This window comes from Macrobrachium nipponense, chromosome 4, assembly GCF_015104395.2.
Source record: "Macrobrachium nipponense isolate FS-2020 chromosome 4, ASM1510439v2, whole genome shotgun sequence".
In the NCBI taxonomy this organism is placed as follows: Eukaryota; Metazoa; Arthropoda; class Malacostraca; order Decapoda; family Palaemonidae; genus Macrobrachium; species Macrobrachium nipponense.
The window spans coordinates 128812720-128831387 of NC_061100.1; the positions used below are offsets into that span (position 1 = coordinate 128812720).

At 41.9% G+C, this 18668-nt stretch overlaps 1 protein-coding gene across 1 annotated transcript in view; it reads left to right on the forward strand.

Annotated features, from left to right (window-relative positions):
* Positions 1-18668, forward strand: part of LOC135211173 (uncharacterized) — a 285675-nt gene that overhangs the window by 167217 nt on the left and 99790 nt on the right. The window contains exons 12-13 of the mRNA XM_064244376.1: positions 8429-8547; positions 9864-9994. Of these exons, the coding sequence (XP_064100446.1) occupies positions 8429-8547; positions 9864-9994 (250 nt within the window). The remainder of the gene's footprint in view (positions 1-8428; positions 8548-9863; positions 9995-18668) is intronic.

Here is an 18668-nt window from a genome sequence, read left to right on the forward strand (position 1 = left end):
TTTTATGCTGATAACGGGAATTTGGCGCCGATCATGTGTTATTGGTGCCTCTGTTAGGTGTGTATTGGCGCCAGTATTCTATTATTGGTGCTGATAACTGGAAATCAGTGCATTCGGTGCTGGCTTTTCTGTACTCAGTCAAAGGAAAGGTGCATGAAGGACTTTTAGATAACTCTTTGCCTGACTCAAGAGTTGCGAGTTCTCATTAACAAGCAGAAATCACAACTGTCTCTGATACAAGAGATTCTTTCTCTTGGCATGGTACTGAATTCTTGAACTTCTCAGGTTTTCCCATCCCCCAGAGGATTGACTCTTGCCTCTGTACAGTCTGCCAGTTTCTCTCTGTCTTGGTCTGTCAGGTTTCAGACTGTCTGGAACCTTGTCAGAGTGAAAGGGTTTTCAAGAGTGGCTGCAGAGGCTATTGGTAGATGCAGGCATCAGTCTTTTAGCAACCTCTAACAGTCTAAACGGACAGTTCCGGAGATGATGCCATCCAAATAACGTCTTTCTTCTGAGATATCTGTAAGTCAGGTTGCTGACTTCCTGCTCCTCTTCAAGCCATGGAAAATAGAGTAGGTTTTACACAGGGAGATACACTGTGCTCCTCTCTCGGGTTCCTTGATAAGAATGAAGACCCTTCCAAGCCCTGGCCTCATTCCTTCTCCATTAAAAGTCTATTGGATACCCTTGGTCTAGAGGAAGAAAAGAGACTTCTTTGCTCGGTAAGAGCCCTGAGATACTATCTTCAGAGGACTGAGAAGATTACAGGTTCTTCTAGTCTTCTGTGATGCTCTGTTCGGAACCCCTCCCGTCTGATGTCAAACAATGCAATCTCCTATTTTTTGAGGGACTTAATTTCCAAGACACACACTAGGATCTAGGAGGACACATTACCTTCAATAAGGTTAGAGTGCATGAGGTTTGAGTAATTGCTACTTCTCTTGCCTTTTGGCACAACTTGTCCCTCTCTTCCATCTTGCAATCAACGTATTGGAATTGCAAGTTGGTCTTCGCATGGTATTATCTCAAAGTGGAATTGATTTTTGAAAACTGTAGTACGTTAGGAGCTTTATCTGTGGCTGGCCTTGATGCAGGGTGTGTTAGCCCCAGGTAAGCCTGAGGTTACATGGTACCTTGAATAACTACTAGTTCTTTTAGTGGTTGGGTGTGGTCTTTTTTTGTATTGCAGTGTAGGTGACAGTATTGTGTTATTTTATTATATCATGGTCTATGCCCAGGGCAAGGGCATCTCTTAACTATGCTAGCTATAGGAGTACCTCCTTCACTGCAAAGTCCCCCACTAAAGTAGGGGGGGTGACCCATGGCTATACCTCCACTACATATTCAGATGAGTACCAATCAGAGGCAGTACCCACTGTGTGGGATGCTGCCACATACATTCATGCAAGAAATGGAATGAAGGGGTGACAAATTAAACCCGTAGATTCTTTAAAATCTTGTAATGAAGATAAATAGACATCAAGACGACAGCAGCGGGAAGCAGGTCCGCACTTGTCACTACAATGACCACTGGACAGTGACTGACCATGCATATGGCGGGAAATAAAGGCAGTGTTGTCACATCTAATTACAATGTTGCCACGATGTATAATGAAATAGTGGTCTCACAATATGTGCAATGGGAAATATACACGGGAACATAAATATCATTCTTCTATAGAATAATACAAGCAAATGTACATTAATGTTCACAAATTGTACGTAGTGTAATTAATAAACAGCATAACATTAAATATCTATACACCTCCCTCCCCCTTTACGCTCGTAGCAGTGTCTCGAGCGGAACATAAATTCCTCTGAGCTAGTCGAGGTGAATGTCGAGGGACATTGGAGGGTTCGAATGATGGCTATCTTTCCTGGCCAGAGCAAGGGGACACAGGGACTTGGGGAGAGGTGTCATCACTCATGTTTGCCAATGGGCGTAAATGTCTTCGGTTTCGAAACCATACACGACCACTTGGAAGGCGTATTTCATACTTTCTTGACATTCCGCGGCCCATCACGATGCCGACCTTGTCCCATCGAAGCGTCGTTGAGTCCTGTATCCTAACTCGTTGGCCGATGGGGAGCTTGGGTAGAGGGCGGGCATGAGAATTGTAAAGGCTCATGGCTTGGTCGGTTTGGGCAGCAGTGCGACGGTCGTAATCTTCAGTCTTAGTTTGCCACTCCTCTGTGAATGATCTGGGGTGAGCCGGAACACAAGTGCGGAGAGGATGGCCATAGAGGATCTGCGCAGGGGAGCGTCCAGCAGGGTTCGGTGTATTCCGAAGCTCCAGCAGTCCTCTATCAAAGGCTTCACAATCTATGTTCCTGGATGGGGCAGTCTTGATGATAAGGTGTTTAACCGCTTTAACTGCAGCTTCTGCGTGTCCATTAGCCTGAGGGTAATGTGGAGAAGTGATGATGTGATGAACTCCCCAGCGGTCGACAAATTGCTTGAAGTCGTGGCTGGAAAATGGGGGTCCTCCATCAGTTCGTAAGCGGAGTGGAACACCAACCTCGCGGAAGAAAACACAGAACATTCTTGTAACTCTGGCTGCAGTTGTGTCACGTCCACAGGGAACAACCACAGGCCAGCCTGAAAGTCTATCTGCAATAACAAGGAAGGATTTCCCTGCTAAGTGGAAGAAGTCAGCTGACACACTTTCGAAGGGCCGGGATGGATGGTCGTCACACATGTAAGGTTCTTGTTGCTGACTAGGGAGAAGCTGTTGGCAGGCCTCACAGCTTTCTACTTTACTCTTGATATCTGCATTGATACCTGGCCAGAATACTGTCTGCATTGCACGACGTCGAGTAGCTTCAATCCCTCGATGGCTGTCGTGGAGTCGATCCAAGGTGCGTCTACGGAGGGCTGCAGGGATGACGATCCGGGGTCCATACAATACTAACTCTCCATCTGCGTAAAGGTTGTCCCGCAGCTTCCAATACGGGAGGGCGGAAGCGTGGAGATCATAGCGGTTGGTAGGAAAACCGTTGGAGACGTAGTGAACGAGACGACTGTAATCTTGATCCTGAGATGCGGCCGTGCGGATTTCTTGCAGAGACTTGTCTAATTCGATGATGGGTCCTGTTGCCTGGTCGTCAGTGGAAGTGGCGGTGCTGGCAACGATACGCCTGACATGTGCAGTCGAAGTAATGCACTCCTCTTCATCTTCAGGTGTGGGGCCACTGGTTGGGGAGCGAGACAGGGCGTCTGGTATGCAAAGTTGTTTCCCTGCGCGCCATACTGCAGTGAAGATGTAGGGGGCCACTTTCATCTTGAGGCGTTGAAGGCGTGGATTCTCAATAGCATCCAAAGTGTAGTGATTGAGAATTGGTATCAAGGGGCGATGGTCAGTCATTAAGGTGAAATGTTGAAGTCCAGACAAGTATAGGCGGCACTTAGCTACAGCCCAAGTGACTGCAAGTAGCTCCAGCTCTATGGTGGCGTAGCGAGTCTCTGTATCCGTAAGGAAACGAGAGCCACACTGGACGAGACGCATCTGACCTCGGCCGTTATCTTGAAGTAGGGCATAGCCGAGACCGTATAGGCGTGAGGCATCTGTTTGTAGAACCACAGGCGAGGCAGGATTGAAGGGTGCCAGGACAGGTGGTGAAGTCAGAGCTGTCTTGACTTTCTTAAATGCTCGCTCATGGTCGGGCGTCCAGACGAATGAGTGTTTGGGGCTCATAAGTGGACGTAGGGGCTGTGCTGCTGCTGCGATGTCTGGTGTGAAGTCAGCAAGTTGATTGACGAGACCCATAAACGACCTGACGTCTGTGACATTGGACGGTGTCGGGAAGTCGCGTATAGCTGATACCTTGTCGGGGTCTGCTGCAATACCATCGGATGATAAGACATAACCGCAAAAGTTAACTTTAGGGGCGGCCACAGTAAATTTCTCCTTGTTGAGGGTGATGCCATACTGACGGCATCTGGTCAGCATTTGGTGCACGTGCTGTAGGTGGGAAGGGAGATCCTCGTCGGAAAGGAGGATGTCATCTACAACCTTCACACAGTTGGGAACACCTTGTAGTGCCATATCTCCACGGAGGCAGTATGCATCACCTGTTGCTGAAAATCCCATCGGGCCGCGACAGTGCTGGAACCTTCCATACGGAGTTATAAATGTAGTCAGGTGGCGGTCCTCTTCTGCCAACTCCATTTGCCAATAGCCATGCAGGGCATCCGCTGTGGTGAAGTACTTCGCAGTAGGAGAGATGTTGCGGACGGCATCATGGGGCGTAGGTGAAGGGTGTGTAGGGCGGGCTACCTGAGAATTTAGGTGGGTGTGATCAACAGTGATGCGCACACCTTTGTCCTTGGGTACCAAGACCATGGGATGGCACCATTCAGAGGGTTCGTCGCCTGCTGGTCTGATGATTCCTTGTTGCACCAAGGAGTCAAGTTCTTCTTTCACTTGATCTCTGAGAGCAAACGGAATTGGCCTGGGTTTATGCACAACGAATGGTGTAGCACCAGGTTTCAGGTGAATCCTCATCGGAGGGCCTGCCATTTTCTTTAGTGGCTGGGTTTGTAGATCCTTCTTGGATATGAGGACGTCGCTGAAGTGCCGAAGAAAATAGTCCTTACTAGCTGCGGGTGACGTCATGGCAGAGGCAGGAAACTGAGCGCATCTGTTGACATGTGTTACCTTGAGGATGGGCTTCGGGAATTCCAGCGACACTATGGCGAGAGCTCGGCAATGCTCACGGGAGAGGAAGGGAGTCTGGATATCCTCATGAACATGTATGGTTGCTGAGCAAGACTTGTTGCCAAGACGAAGTGTTGCCTGGAAGCATCCTACAGCCGGTGTCATGGGGGATCCATCTGCTGTCACGACATCTGTCATGGGTGGAGGTTCAAGCCTTGTCCGAGGTATGCGGAGCGCATCCAAACGTATGGTGCCAATCACTGTGATGTCTGCTCCTGTATCGGGGATTAGCTGGAGTTGTGCTGATATATCGCCAAATGACAGAGAGACAGTGACTGGTGTGGGGGACTCGCTACCCAAGTTATCACCCATGAAACGGCAGCTGGGATTTGACTTATTATGAGGAGGTGAAGCTGTGTACCCAGTCTGACTTTTCTTGGTCGACCTGCACATCTTCTCAAAATGTCCCTGTTTCTGGCAGGTCTTGCACTGAGCTTCCTTAGCAGGGCATTTCTGAGTACGGGGCCAATGACCCGTGCGTCCGCAATTATTGCATGATGCACCCGTGGCTGGGCATTGTCCAGAATCGTGCTTGCGAGACCAATATTGACAAGAGTCACTGTTAGGAGACTGGTGAGAACGTTGGTCAGGAGATCGATGAGAAGTCCTCTTCTGTAGACGCTGGTTCTTCTTGTAAGTAGATACTGCGTTGACCTGGCTAGGGGAAGATGCAATGGCTGATGCAGTCGCACGTGTAGATTCGTAGGAGCGGCAGCATGTCACGAACTCTGCGAGGGTAGATGAGGGTTGGAGGGGGATAAGGCGTTGTATTAACTCTTCGTCTCTCACACCCATCAAAATTACCATCTGCAATTGCCGTTCGGTGCAGGAGGTGGGGTTGCCAGTGCATAAGTCCACTTCATCAGCGAGATCCTTGAGGCGTGCGTAGTAGTCTGCAAACGATTCTCCGACAGCCTGTTTGCAGGACAGCAATTCCCTGCATCGTAAGGCTTCATTTCTGAGGCTGCGAAAGTGTTTTTGCAATGTATCCAACACCTCTGTAAGGGAAAGTGATGTGTTGGTGGGGATGCCCAGTGTATGCGTAAGCAGGCGCTGGACGTCCAGGGAGATGCAAGTTCTCAGGTGAATCAGCTGGGAAGTTTGATGTAACCTATCAAGTCCAACTAATGCTGCATAATCCTCAAAACGGAGTCTCCATTGGCGAAACGCTTGGTACGTTGCATCTTGTTGCAGGAGAGGTGGGGGATGGACCGTAGGCTTGCTAGAAACTGTAGGTATATTCTCTGAGAAGCCAGGGGGTGGGGGAACAGTTGTAACAGGAGGTGCAATCATGGGGTTAGTTTGCTGGGGTTGCGATGCCGCAATCTGTCCTGATAGCAAGGAGAAAAGAGACATGAACCGCTGGTTGTCTTCCTGTCTTGATTGCTCCATCTGTAGTCTGAAGTTCTGCTCCTCTTGTCGTCGTCGGTCTTGCTCTTGCATGCTGGAAGTCTGCAGAAAGTGTATAAGATGAAGTATGTCATTATTCTGGTCTCCTGTCCTATTGGGAGTCAGGGGAGGAGGGAGAGTGGGTGCTGGTATCTTCATCAGCAGTGGGGAGGTGCACAGGTACCTCGTCTCTCATCAGACCCTGCGTTTGATCCTCGGCCTGATCCGCTGTCTGCTCCTCTGTCTCATCCGCTGTCTGATCCATTAAATCAATTAGCTTTTCCTCTTGTTGAGCCATGTCGTGTTCGGTGTCGTAAGAGAGCTTGAGATCATTAGAATGCCAGAAAAATATCCAAGTCGCTGTATGTAAGCAAAAGAAAGCACTTTGGATATTTAAAAATTACAATGTTTGTCAGTGCACTTGTGAAATAAGCGGCAGTCGGGTGGGGTGAGTGAGTGTTGCGAGCTAGCGACCAGAGGGGAGGCGGGAGGGGTGAGAGTGCCTCTAGGGGAGCGCCTCGGGCCTCAGTCACCATCGATGCATGACGAGGGGAGGATGTATGGTGGGGGCTCCCGAGAAAACAGGCGCTAGAGTTCAAATGTCCTGAAGAAAGCTTGGCAAGGACACTCTAATATAATGCAACACAACACTGTAGCACACTGTCACTCTAACCCTACACTGCACAAACACTGTATCACTCTTGGAGACACTGTATCCTTCTTGGAGACTGTAGTAAATTGTCGTTGATATCTTGAGTCACTGTAAGGAATCCAATGTGCGAGACGAGAAGTAAGCGGCAATGGCGGTCGTCTTCTTGGAGTCCATAACGTGCGGTTACTCACTGCGCCATGTGTGGGATGCTGCCACATACATCCATGCAAGAAATGGAATGAAGGGGTGACAAATTAAACCCGTAGATTCTTTAAAATCTTGTAATGAAGATAAATAGACATCAAGACGACAGCAGCGGGAAGCAGGTCCGCGCTTGTCACTACAATGACCACTGGACAGTGACTGACCATGCATATGGCGGGAAATAAAGGCAGTGTTGTCACATCTAATTACAATGTTGCCACGATGCATAATGAAATAGTGGTCTCACAATATGTGCAATGGGAAATATACATGGGAACATAAATATCATTCTTCTATAGAATAATACAAGCAAATGTACATTAATGTTCACAAACTGTACGTAGTGTAATTAATAAACAGCATAACATTAAATATCTATACACCCACCTGCAATGGCTCTCTTGCTAGGTAAGGAAATGACAAGCATTGTACCAATGCTAGCAACTTTACTCCTATCCGAGTCTTTATTTTCTTAATGTTTTGAGGTAGAAAATGTCCATGTATCCCATCTCCTGTCAATGTGGGTTCAGCTATGTAATTAGTGCTTGGTATGTTACTTAAATAAAAATGAAATTTTTATTATAAAGTTGTATGTATACATATTATATATATATATATATATTTATATATATATATATATATATATATATATATATATATCTTATATATATATATATGTATATATATATATATATATATATATATATATATATATATATATATATACATATACATACATATATATATATATATATATATATATATATATATATATATATATATATATATATATATATATATATACACATACTTACCAAACAATACCAAACAATTGCTGAATTGGGTCCCTTCTCCCCTCATATGGACATCAAGGCAAAAACAATTGAGCTATTTGCCATGTTGCTCCTCCCTTTATCCCAAAGTGGGCGGAGTCTAGTCACCTACACTGGGCACTTAATTATCACAAATTTTTACTTTTTAGGCTGTAGTGGATGGAAAACAATAGCTGTGTAATTACTTGGTAAGTTTATATAAAACTCTTATTATAAAAATGTAATTTTTATGGTTGTGAGCATACGTACTGGAGTAATCTGAACTGGCTCAAAATTTTTTATTAGATTCTAAATGTTTGACTCCTTTAGAAGTTCAGTATATAATCTCACAGGGATGAAAATATCTTTTAATTCTCGTTGGAACTAAACTGAGAAAAAGGCTAAAATAAGTTACTGTAGTACTTTCAAAATCTTATTATCAGTGGCGACTTGCTGAATTACTTCCACTCTTTGTTGTTTCAGTAGTGGGTGATTACACCTCTACTGAAACTGAAGTTGCTGAAAAAGGTAAAAAAAAAAATCAGAGAAACTACTCCCAATTTAGTTCAGACCTGACTGGCAAAACAGTTTAGAAATTGTGATTTTCAATTACCCTAGCACTATGACTTGGAACTAAAGAAAATATTTTTCAGGTGTACCCTTATGTTAAGTTTAAAAATGATGTATGGTCAAAGGCAAGCATTGAAGCATTTATTAATAAATGTGGAGGAGTTGAGTCCACATTATTTGCCAAGTTTTGTTCCTCCAGTTTGTAAGTAGCATATCAAAAACTTTGTTTTCGTATTTTTGTAGTGCCATTTAAAGATTTATCATATTCATAAAGCAGATATTTGATAGCATTTGATTTGCATACTTTGGGTCAGTACAACATATAATTAGTGAGATCTCTGAAAGTGTAGTCCTTAAGATGCCTACACCATCATTCTCAATTAGAAGAAACAGAATTTGAGTCTTTAAATATAAACATTTCCTCCAGCATTAGTACCTCATTGTGCATGAATTTGGCATCTGTAGACACTCACACACTCTCTCCAAAAATTGTGTTTACAACCATAAACATTCTAGGCAACACAAAATTAGGATAGATAAGACAATTTTCCAAATTACTCAGTTGCTGTATACTGTTGTCCCCAAATAATGGTTCCATTTGCTGTCATATCATCTAATAAAACCATTCCAGTTTCCCTTCCCAGCTGAACTCTGCAGTATGATCAGTACTTAAATGTTTAAAACTTGCTTTCATGGAAATTTATAAAATTCAGTCTCTAGAAGTATTAGTACTTTGAAAGACCTTCAAAATTATATTCATAATGCGGTCTTTAGTGCAGTGTATTTTTCTGTGAGTTATAGTAAAGCAGATAGTAATGTAGGTGGGATTAAAGCAGGTAGTAATGTAGAAATAGGTGGGATCCTTGCACATGTAATCATTAGGGAAATGTATTGCTGATAAAATAAAATCACCAAAATTGCAATTAATATAACCAGATCAAATACACCAGTTCCTGTCAGTGATTTGTACACTACTTACTGTCACAACACCCATCATTTTTAGTGATTGATAGTTTTTGTGTAATGCTAAAACTTTATCACAATTTAGAGCACATTTCTTGATTATAAAGTTCCTCATTTCATTGAACATCTTTTATGTGACTGTCCAGTTGGAACCAGCAGTGATTATCAATACTACTGAAAAGATATCCTGAAAGAAGTTAGTCAGCATCTTCAACATTTTTAGTTTACATAATTGTTAAGTTTTGAATTTGTAACCTATTAAATAAGATCTAATTTATTTATTATAAACGAACCCTTTAGACTATCCCTGTATGAGTTGGGAATGTTAACTCAATGGTCTCGTTAAACTATCTGTCAGTAATCTAATTACTCTGAAATGAAACCATTTTCGTTTAAATTCACTGGGTGTTCAGATTTGGTAGTTATGTTTGTGTAGTAGAGAAAATATTGATAAGATTATCTAGATTTTCAGTGAAACTAGAAAGTTTTTTTATGATTTTTGATGAGTACTGTCAAGATTGACCTTATCAATTTATGTGATTGTTTTATCATCAGGGATGAAACTTACAAAGTTGAATTGAAGACCCTGGAAGGTGACAGCATTAACAAATATCTTGTGGACTCTGGACATGCCAAAGCAAGCTCAGCTTCTAGTTTTGATGGTTTAACTTCAAAACAGGCAGTGGGTAAGTGAATGCTTTGGGCTTTGCTCAGAATATGTATAGCATAAGTTTTTCATTAAGTATTAGACTTCAATAGTTCTTGGGTTTGCATAGTGAAATGCAATTATACATAAGATAAACACAGATATTCACAATATAAAGCACAACACAAACAAATAGAGGAAAAACCAGAATGAATGAGAGTTTGATGTAAACTGGCTTCTTGAATAAGATTGGCAGTGAACTTCTCGCCAGAAGGCAGTTTTTGAGATAACTGAGCATCCATATGTAAAGACTGAAAGGTTTGTAAGTTATGAAAAGTGCAAATTGATTAAAAATTAGTCATTTCTATTCTCCCTCTCATAGTGTCATTACAGTCCAACATCACAGGTCCGAAACTTTGGGACCAGGCCACTGCTGGACCACAGAAAATCCTGGAATATAGAATACATCCCTAAAATGAAGCCTCTAGGTAAACATAGTCTTGCAAGGTAATTCCACATACAAATAGCCTAATTTCCGACTTAGCCTACTATTTGGCTACATTAGGGCACTGCTTTTTATCCTATTATGTATATATTTTAACTTGATAATTTTATAACTATACTATATAATTTTCTTTAAAATAGTGCACTTTATTTAACACATTTACCTTACCCTCCTGACTTAGCCTAATCTTAAGTCAACTACAGTAATAAACTTCTCAGAATCTGCACATTATTATCCGTGACTTTCATATCCTAAATTTTGTATCTTCATAATTAATTGCTGTTAGTTTCTTTGTCATTTATGTCGATTGTAGAGGATAGTGAGATGAAAAAAATAATGAATGAATTACAGTGATCACAGTTCATTTGAATGTCCCCGTCAAAATGCAAACAAACCACACCGCCATCTATTGAGGAAAATGAACACTAAACTATTTGCTAATGAAATAAACATTTTCTAGCATAGATAAGGATTTATGCTTGCACTTCTTACCTCTAGCATCATATCTCCTTTTTTTTTTTTTTTTTTTTTTTTTTGCCTGAAGTTTAGTATCGAACCAACATCAGAAATGAAAAAAAATATCATTATCATATATAAATATTGGGATATATGACAGCAAAAAAAGAAATTTCATTTATAATTGTATACAAATTGCGGTGAGCAAAATGTTTAAAACTAACAAGTTAATTTTTTTTCGTGGTATTGTACACTAAATTGGAATCATTTTGGTATATAACACATTGTAAAACGATCAAGGCAACACAGAGAAAATATTATCACAAAATGATGCATGAATTCGTAACACGCAGATGTAAAAAAAAGGCTGTTTTCAAAAATTCACCATAAATCGAAATATTGTGCCAGAGACTTCCCGTTTGTTGCAAAATGAAGGTAATTGATTGAATATTACTAGACTGTAAGTGTTGTAGCTTACAATAGCAGTTTTCAACCATTTCGGTCGAGTTAAAGTTGACCAAAGGATGAATTTTGTCTATTTATCGTTATTTATATGAAAATATTTCAAAACTGAAAAAAGCTACAACCATGGGTTGTGTTTTGTTGTATTCTACATGAAATTGCACAAATTTTACATATAAAACTTTATGTAACGGCTAATTTAAAATGGTGCAAACATTACGACAATCGGACAAAAAGATTTCTGAATTTTTTCGGAAGAGTTACCGCGCGGACGTAAGAAAAATGTTTTTTTTTTTTTCATAAATTCACCATAAATCGAAATATTGTGCTAGAGACTTCCAATTTGTTGCAAAATAAAGGTAAATGATTGAATATTACTAGAATGTAAGAGTTTTAGCTTACAATTGCGTTTTTCGACCATTTCAGTCGAGTCAAAGTTGACCGAAGGTTGAAATTTAGGCACATCGTTATTTATATGAAAATATTTCAAAACTGATAAAAGCTACAACCATGGGTTGTGTTTTGTTGTATTTTGCATGAAATTGTGCACATTTTCATATATAAAACTTTATGTAACTGCTAAATTAAAATGGTGCAAACATTATGACAATCGGACAAAAAAATTTATGATTTTTTCGGAAGAGTTACCGTGTGGACGTAAGGAAAAATTTTTTTTTTCATAAATTCACCATAAATTGAAATATTGTGCTAGAATGTAAGAGTTTTAGCTTACTATTGCGTTTTTTTACCATTTCTGTCGAGTCAAAGTTGACCGAAGGTTGATATTTTGGCACTTATCGTTATTTATATGAAAATATTTCAAAACTGATAAAAGCTACAATCAAGGGTTGTTTTTTTTGTTGTACTCTGCATGAAATTGCGCACATTTCCATACGTAAAACTTTATGTAACGGCTAATTTAAAATGGTGCAAACATTACGACAATCGGACAAAAAAATTTAGGATTTTTTCGGAAGAGTTACCGCGCTGAAGTAAGTAAAAAGTTTTATTTTATAAATTCACCATAAATCGAAATATTGTGATAGAGACTTCCAATTTGTTGCAAAATGAAGGTAAGTGATTGAATATTACTAGAATATAAGAGTTTTAGCTTACATTTGCGTTTTTCTACCATTTCGGTAGAGTCAAAGTTGACCAAAGGTTGAAATTTTTGCACATCGTTATTTATATGAAAATATTTCAAAACTGATAAAAGCTACAACCATGAGTTGTATTTTTTGTATTCTACATGAAATTTCACACATTTTCATATATAATACTCCATGTAACGGCTAATATAAAATAGTGCAAAAATTATGTCAGTGACGAAATAATTTCTGAGATGTGTTGCTGATGCTTTTTAGTGCGACAAGAAAGAAATTCACACTTCCCCGCCTGTGTAACTATTGTAAACAAAATAACACTCTGATCTGTGAGCTCCCAGCATCCCCCAAGGCGCATGATTCAAAAGTTTTCGCCTAGTAGGCCTATAACTATTTTTCCGCGAATTTAAAAAAAACCTTTTTTATATTGACGTACCATACGTCCAATCGGCACCCAACGGACAATTTATATCGACGTTTAATACGTCCAATCGGCGTTAAAGGGTTAATACTAAACAAAGGTTTTCCTTGTTTTTCAATTAATATACAAACACACTTTTTGTGATAGCCTTTATAACAACCCCTCTAGTTGTGTTAAGAGTCGGCAGCAAATGTATGCTAACATATTATTTACATTCTTTCGCCCTTTAACACTGGTTCAGACCTGCATGAGGATGAGATATGTATTTAACGTGAGGATGAGACATGTATTTAATGTAAGTGATATTGATCCTGTAACGGGACATTTATTCTGGAAATTACGCTTACGCTTGGGAATTATCGAGGGAACTTCAAAGGTTTGCCCTTGTTTTGTTTTATGGTAATTTCTCTTCTCCTTCATCCTTAACTTACTATCGGAAGAAGGTAGAAGAATGGACGTGCAGTGTTGATGTTTGGGATCTCCTCTCACTTCGGAGGGCGGTGCCCTTGGATGCATGAGGAGTATCCTCATTACTTTAATAATTTTTCCTTATTTTACAGACTACTGGTGATTGTGTTTACAGCAGTATTGGTTGGTTGCTTTCGTAATGGCTATCCTAACCTTGGAATTGTACCTATGACTCGTAGCATGTTGCGTACCGATCCTCGAGTGTGTGTACTGATCCCCTGCTAATAATCATATTCATTTACCACTACTACCCGGGAGTTATGTCACTGGACAAAGCTGTCGCGCTGCCTTGTGAGGTTTATCTACTCCTGATGGTAGAAGTCTGGCAGAATTTGGAGGAATCGAAGAGGAAGAGAACTTGTCAAGTGTCGTCATCCTCCTCTTCGAGATCATCATATCTTCATGCCCCCACCCCTTCGACTTTTAAGGCTTTGCCGTAGAAGAGAAGGTGGTCTCCCCCCCCTAAGAAGTCTCGTCACGGGACTTCTAAGGGTCTGTCTCGCTCTGGTGAGACAGGTGGGTCTTCCGCTGGTCCTCCCATTCCTTTGGGAACAGGGCCCGTCTCTCCTTCCTCAGGGAAGAAGCAGACGAGGACCATGGAGTTACCGGTCACCGCTGGTACCTCCTTTCCTGGTTCCGGACCGGGAACCGTCTCGGCCGCCTGCTTGCGAGCATTACTGAGTGTACGGTCACCTACGGGTGACTGTGCAGCCAAGGTCCAGTCTGCTGAGTACGCTCACCATGTCAGGACTCGGGCACGGAGGGGAGGGATAGTAAGAGTTGCTCAGGTGACTCGCACCAGACCGGCGTTCGCTCTTGCAACAATCGTCCGGTACCCAGGGTTGACGTGACGTTCCCACGGGTCCGTGCACTCAGAGACCGGTGGAGGCGGCCCATCCAGCCCTCTTTTAATTATTCTTCTTCTTTTCAGAGAGGTTTTGGCCTCAACGAGGACTTGGAAGAGTCGGAGGATGGTATCGGCTGTCTCCTGTCAGGTGCACGCTCAGCCCCACCCAGACAACAGTCACGCGACCAGTCTCGGTGGTGGCAGACGCTTCACCTGCAAGGTAGGAGTTTCGTAACCCACCTCGAGAAAGCGTTCTCTCCACAGCTGCTCCCACAGGTCCCTCACGACAGGTGCAGTTGGTCTGTGTTGCTACCGCAACTGCCCCAACTCCGTCCTGGATGGAGGACCTGTCGGTTGTCATGAGGAACTGGCGAAAAGGAAGCCCAGGAAGAAGAGGAAGGTGTCATCGTCGTCTTCTGCTGCCTCTTCCCCTTCGACTTCCGAGGCCCCCAGCCGAAGAAGAAGAAGGTGGCCTTGCCCCCTCCCCCCCTTCCCCCCTCCCCGCTTGCGAGCATCACCGAGGTGACGTGCAGCCAAAGTCCAGACTGCTGATCACGCTCACCGTGTCAGGACCCAAGCACAGAGCGGAAGGATGGTAAGTCGCTCAAGGGACTCTCGCCAGACGGGAGCTGGCGAAGACGACGACGCTTTCCTAGACTCGCAGAGTGACCACTGCAGTTCACGTGATGGTCCCGCTGGATTGCGCACGCAGAGACCGGTGTGGACTCCCCTTTTTGGTTCCCTTGAGAGGTTTTGGCCTCGACGAAGACTGAGACGCGTCGGAGGATGGTATCGGCTCTCTCCTGTCAGGTGTCCGCTCAGCCCCACCCAGACGACGGTCACGGTGACTGACTGGTCTCGGTGGCGGCATACGTTTCACCTGCAGTACGAGAGTTTTGTAACCCTCCTTGGGAAAGCATTTTCTACAGACAGTAATGTTTTCCTAGACTTGTGGAACAGCCATCAACACAGGTTGATGGCTGCCTGTGACTCGCTTCTCCTGCTAGTTCAGCTAGCAAGGCGAACGAGGGCGTCCAGTCTTCCTCCCCCATTCCCTCTCTTCCTATGGCTATGCCAGGAGGGGCGAGGTGAATGGGAGGGATCATGTAGAGCATTCTCGTTAGGATTCAGCATCTGGGGACTGTGTTCCTGGAGGAACCTTTGGGTCCTACTGGACGTACATCCACATCGTTGAGGAAGGATCTTATATCCCTGTTCCTCCTTGATTTCTACGGGAATTGAGGTGGGCCACCACCCGATGATTGACGAAATTTGGAGGGTTTCGCTGAGCAGTTAAAATTATTCAGAATTTCTAGCACTCTCTGAGTGTTTTGGTCTTCTACAATATGCAAACACTTGGGCGAGACGAGAATTCCTGACAATTATTAGTACGATAATCGGGAATCTCACTGAATGCTTAAATTCCTTGGAATTTCTTCCGTTCTCAGAGTGTTTTGGTTTTCCTGTAATTTCTAAACACACAGTCGAGACAGACACTCCCAGTAATTGTTATTACGAAGTTGGGAGACTTGCTAAGCCATTAAATTCCTTGGAATTTCTGGCGTTCGCAGGGTGATTTAGTTTTCTGAGATTTCCAAACACTCGGGCAACAGGTATTCCCAATGATATTGCCCGTGGAAGTGCTGGCAAGGTTCTTCCTGCTGAAGGAAGAGAGAGTCTAGTGAGGGGTTCGGCCTGGATGGACCTGACGGTCTGTCGCCTCAGTACGCAGTCAATTCCGAGATACAGAGAAGAGCGGGCAATAACTGTCAATCCTCCTCTCTTTTTCCCTTTTACTTCCTGGTTATACCAGATGAACAAGGAATAAGAGGAATTCGGTGGAGTCTACTCCTCGGAATTCGAACCCAAAAGACTATGTTTTTGGTTTAGTCCTAGGATCTTACCGAACATACGTCAATCCGTTCAGGATGAATACCACTGAGAGGTTTTAATGCCTTTCCAGTGCTGCTGTTTTGGGAACTTCCAATTCGGCTTGAACTAATTGTCTTTAGTATCCTGTTATCATGGTTGAAGTCTCCCTTCGGGAAAACTTCGGCTTCGCTCTCTTCATTAGAGAATAGGAGTTCTGCTTCCAGTCCTTATTCTCGTTCCTCGAATGAAGAATAATTAGGCTGGAGTGCGATATACAGGAACCTACAAATATATTGCATATATTTCTTTTGCGACATGCTTCTGTTATCAGTTGCATTGTCCAAGTAGCAGGCACATAACTGTAAGTTAACTCTCCTGGTATGTGACCAAGACAAATAGTATCTTCTCTTAATTGACCTACAACTCGGGACGGCCTTTCAGGCCTCCCAAGAGTTACTGGTTTTGATTTTGAGATAACTAGTGGTATTGTTTACCAACAGCACCACAGCATTTGCATTATCACTGAATAGGAGGGTTTTCTTCCCTCTCATTTCGGTTTAAATGCAAATGCTCGAGCGTATTCTTTTTGCACTCCATGGTTCTAGCCAAACACATTCCTTCATGGAATGGAATACCTGGCAACTCAGGATGACAAGAAGTTGAGTGAGCGGTGCATGGCGCTGCCTCAGTACTACTTGCTCTCCAATATATTGCGGTTTGGTACTAGTTCTCCTCTGTCGAGGATTGACTACCAATTCGAATCTATACCCTCTGATCACAGACTTAGGTCTCTGGTTGGCTGGAATTCTTGTGTACGTGTATGCCCATCTCTCCTGCATTGCATTTTGTTGTTGCGAGAATTTTTAAACAGATATATCTCACTAGACTCGTTATCAGCTTTCTGTTTACCTCACAGTAACAGAAGTCTGTAGCCTAGTCTGCTGCTTCATTGCACCTGCCGCTGCGATGACGCAGAGTGATTTTCTTCAGACAATCGTGAGTTTGTATTTTAATATACATTTCGTAATTTGTATGGTGTTCAATTATTCTTTGTTCACCCCAAATTGTAAATAAATGATGGAAGACTTCGCCTATTCCCCGCCCTGCCAGCTCTGCTTCCAAGGTAAATATATTAGGGCTTGTGCCTTGTATGATAAGGCGCCCTATGAGGTAATGTTAGACTAGCGATAATCTTACGCTAAGTCGGTTGGTATTGCACTTCCATCTTCAATGGAGTGTCTGGGGGGTTGTAGATCACTTACGAAGTCGGTATTATCTTGTTAGTTATTACGACGATGTGTTAAACTCATGGTGAGGAGGTTCTTGTAGAAAACACGAAATATAAAAATATATGTATTCTTCTGAAGTTTTACATGCTGAAGATCAGATATGATTGTACAAGTCTTCTAATAACGATAGCTTGATCGCTTCTGCCAATGATGATGGCTAATCCTATTCCTCTACATAATAAAGCTTAGTTAAAGAGGTACAGGTCTTCTAATGACGATAGCTAACTCTGTTCTGCCCGTTCTACATCTCTGTTACAAGTTATGAAGGAACAGACAGTAGTTCGAACATATGAACATACATACAAATGACATAGTTTCATACGAACACACAATCAAAATGAGACACGCTACAGATCACGTAGGCCGTTTGAATTATAGGTCGGGGTAGTTGTCTCAAGCAGGGAGCTTGGACTAATGTTTATAAACAATTGAATGACTACAGGTGACGGCATGTTATCTTAGCCTACATACTTATTGTATACGTCATCTTTAGCGTCTCTAGTCTGATCACATTCCTGCAACAATCTGGTTGAACCTCTTTTAGTTTTTAGACTTTTATATATATGGACTAACATTCCATATTTTTATTATGTAAACACTTACATCAGCTCCGGTCAGATACCAGAAAACCAACTACTGAATATTACTCAAACTTGACTTGCATTTGACTTATAGGAGTGTGATACAGACACTATGTGAATATATATATATATAAGTAAATAAAAATTCATGGTGTACATGAATTGATTCAAGTAATAAAATATAAAACAATGATATTAGTAAATAATAGTGATCACGTGATATATAATGATACAGTTTTTCACTTCATTTCATTAAGACACATATGCTACAGAAAATACTAATGTACTCTGATAATTGCATAGAATGAAGATTAACATGATAAAAATCATATTTTAACTGATAAAAATTTCATATATGAATTGATAAAATTATTAATGTTTATGCTGATTGATTCGTTGATTTTTATGCTAAATGTTATATATCTGATTCATTAATTCATATACTAACTCATAAACAACTGCAGATATAGGTAAGATAAAAGGTAACAGATTGATTATAGGCTACCTGATTTGTTTATACATATGTATATGGATTCATATAATTATGATTAATATATGTGCACTTTAAATAGATTCCTATTGCGTACACGCAAAGATATATTTCGATTCTGTTATTTATGATCATTTATATATAGATTCCTAGTGCGTACACGCACAAAAAAACTATATTTCGATTCTGTTATTTATGATCAATTAATATAATAATAGGA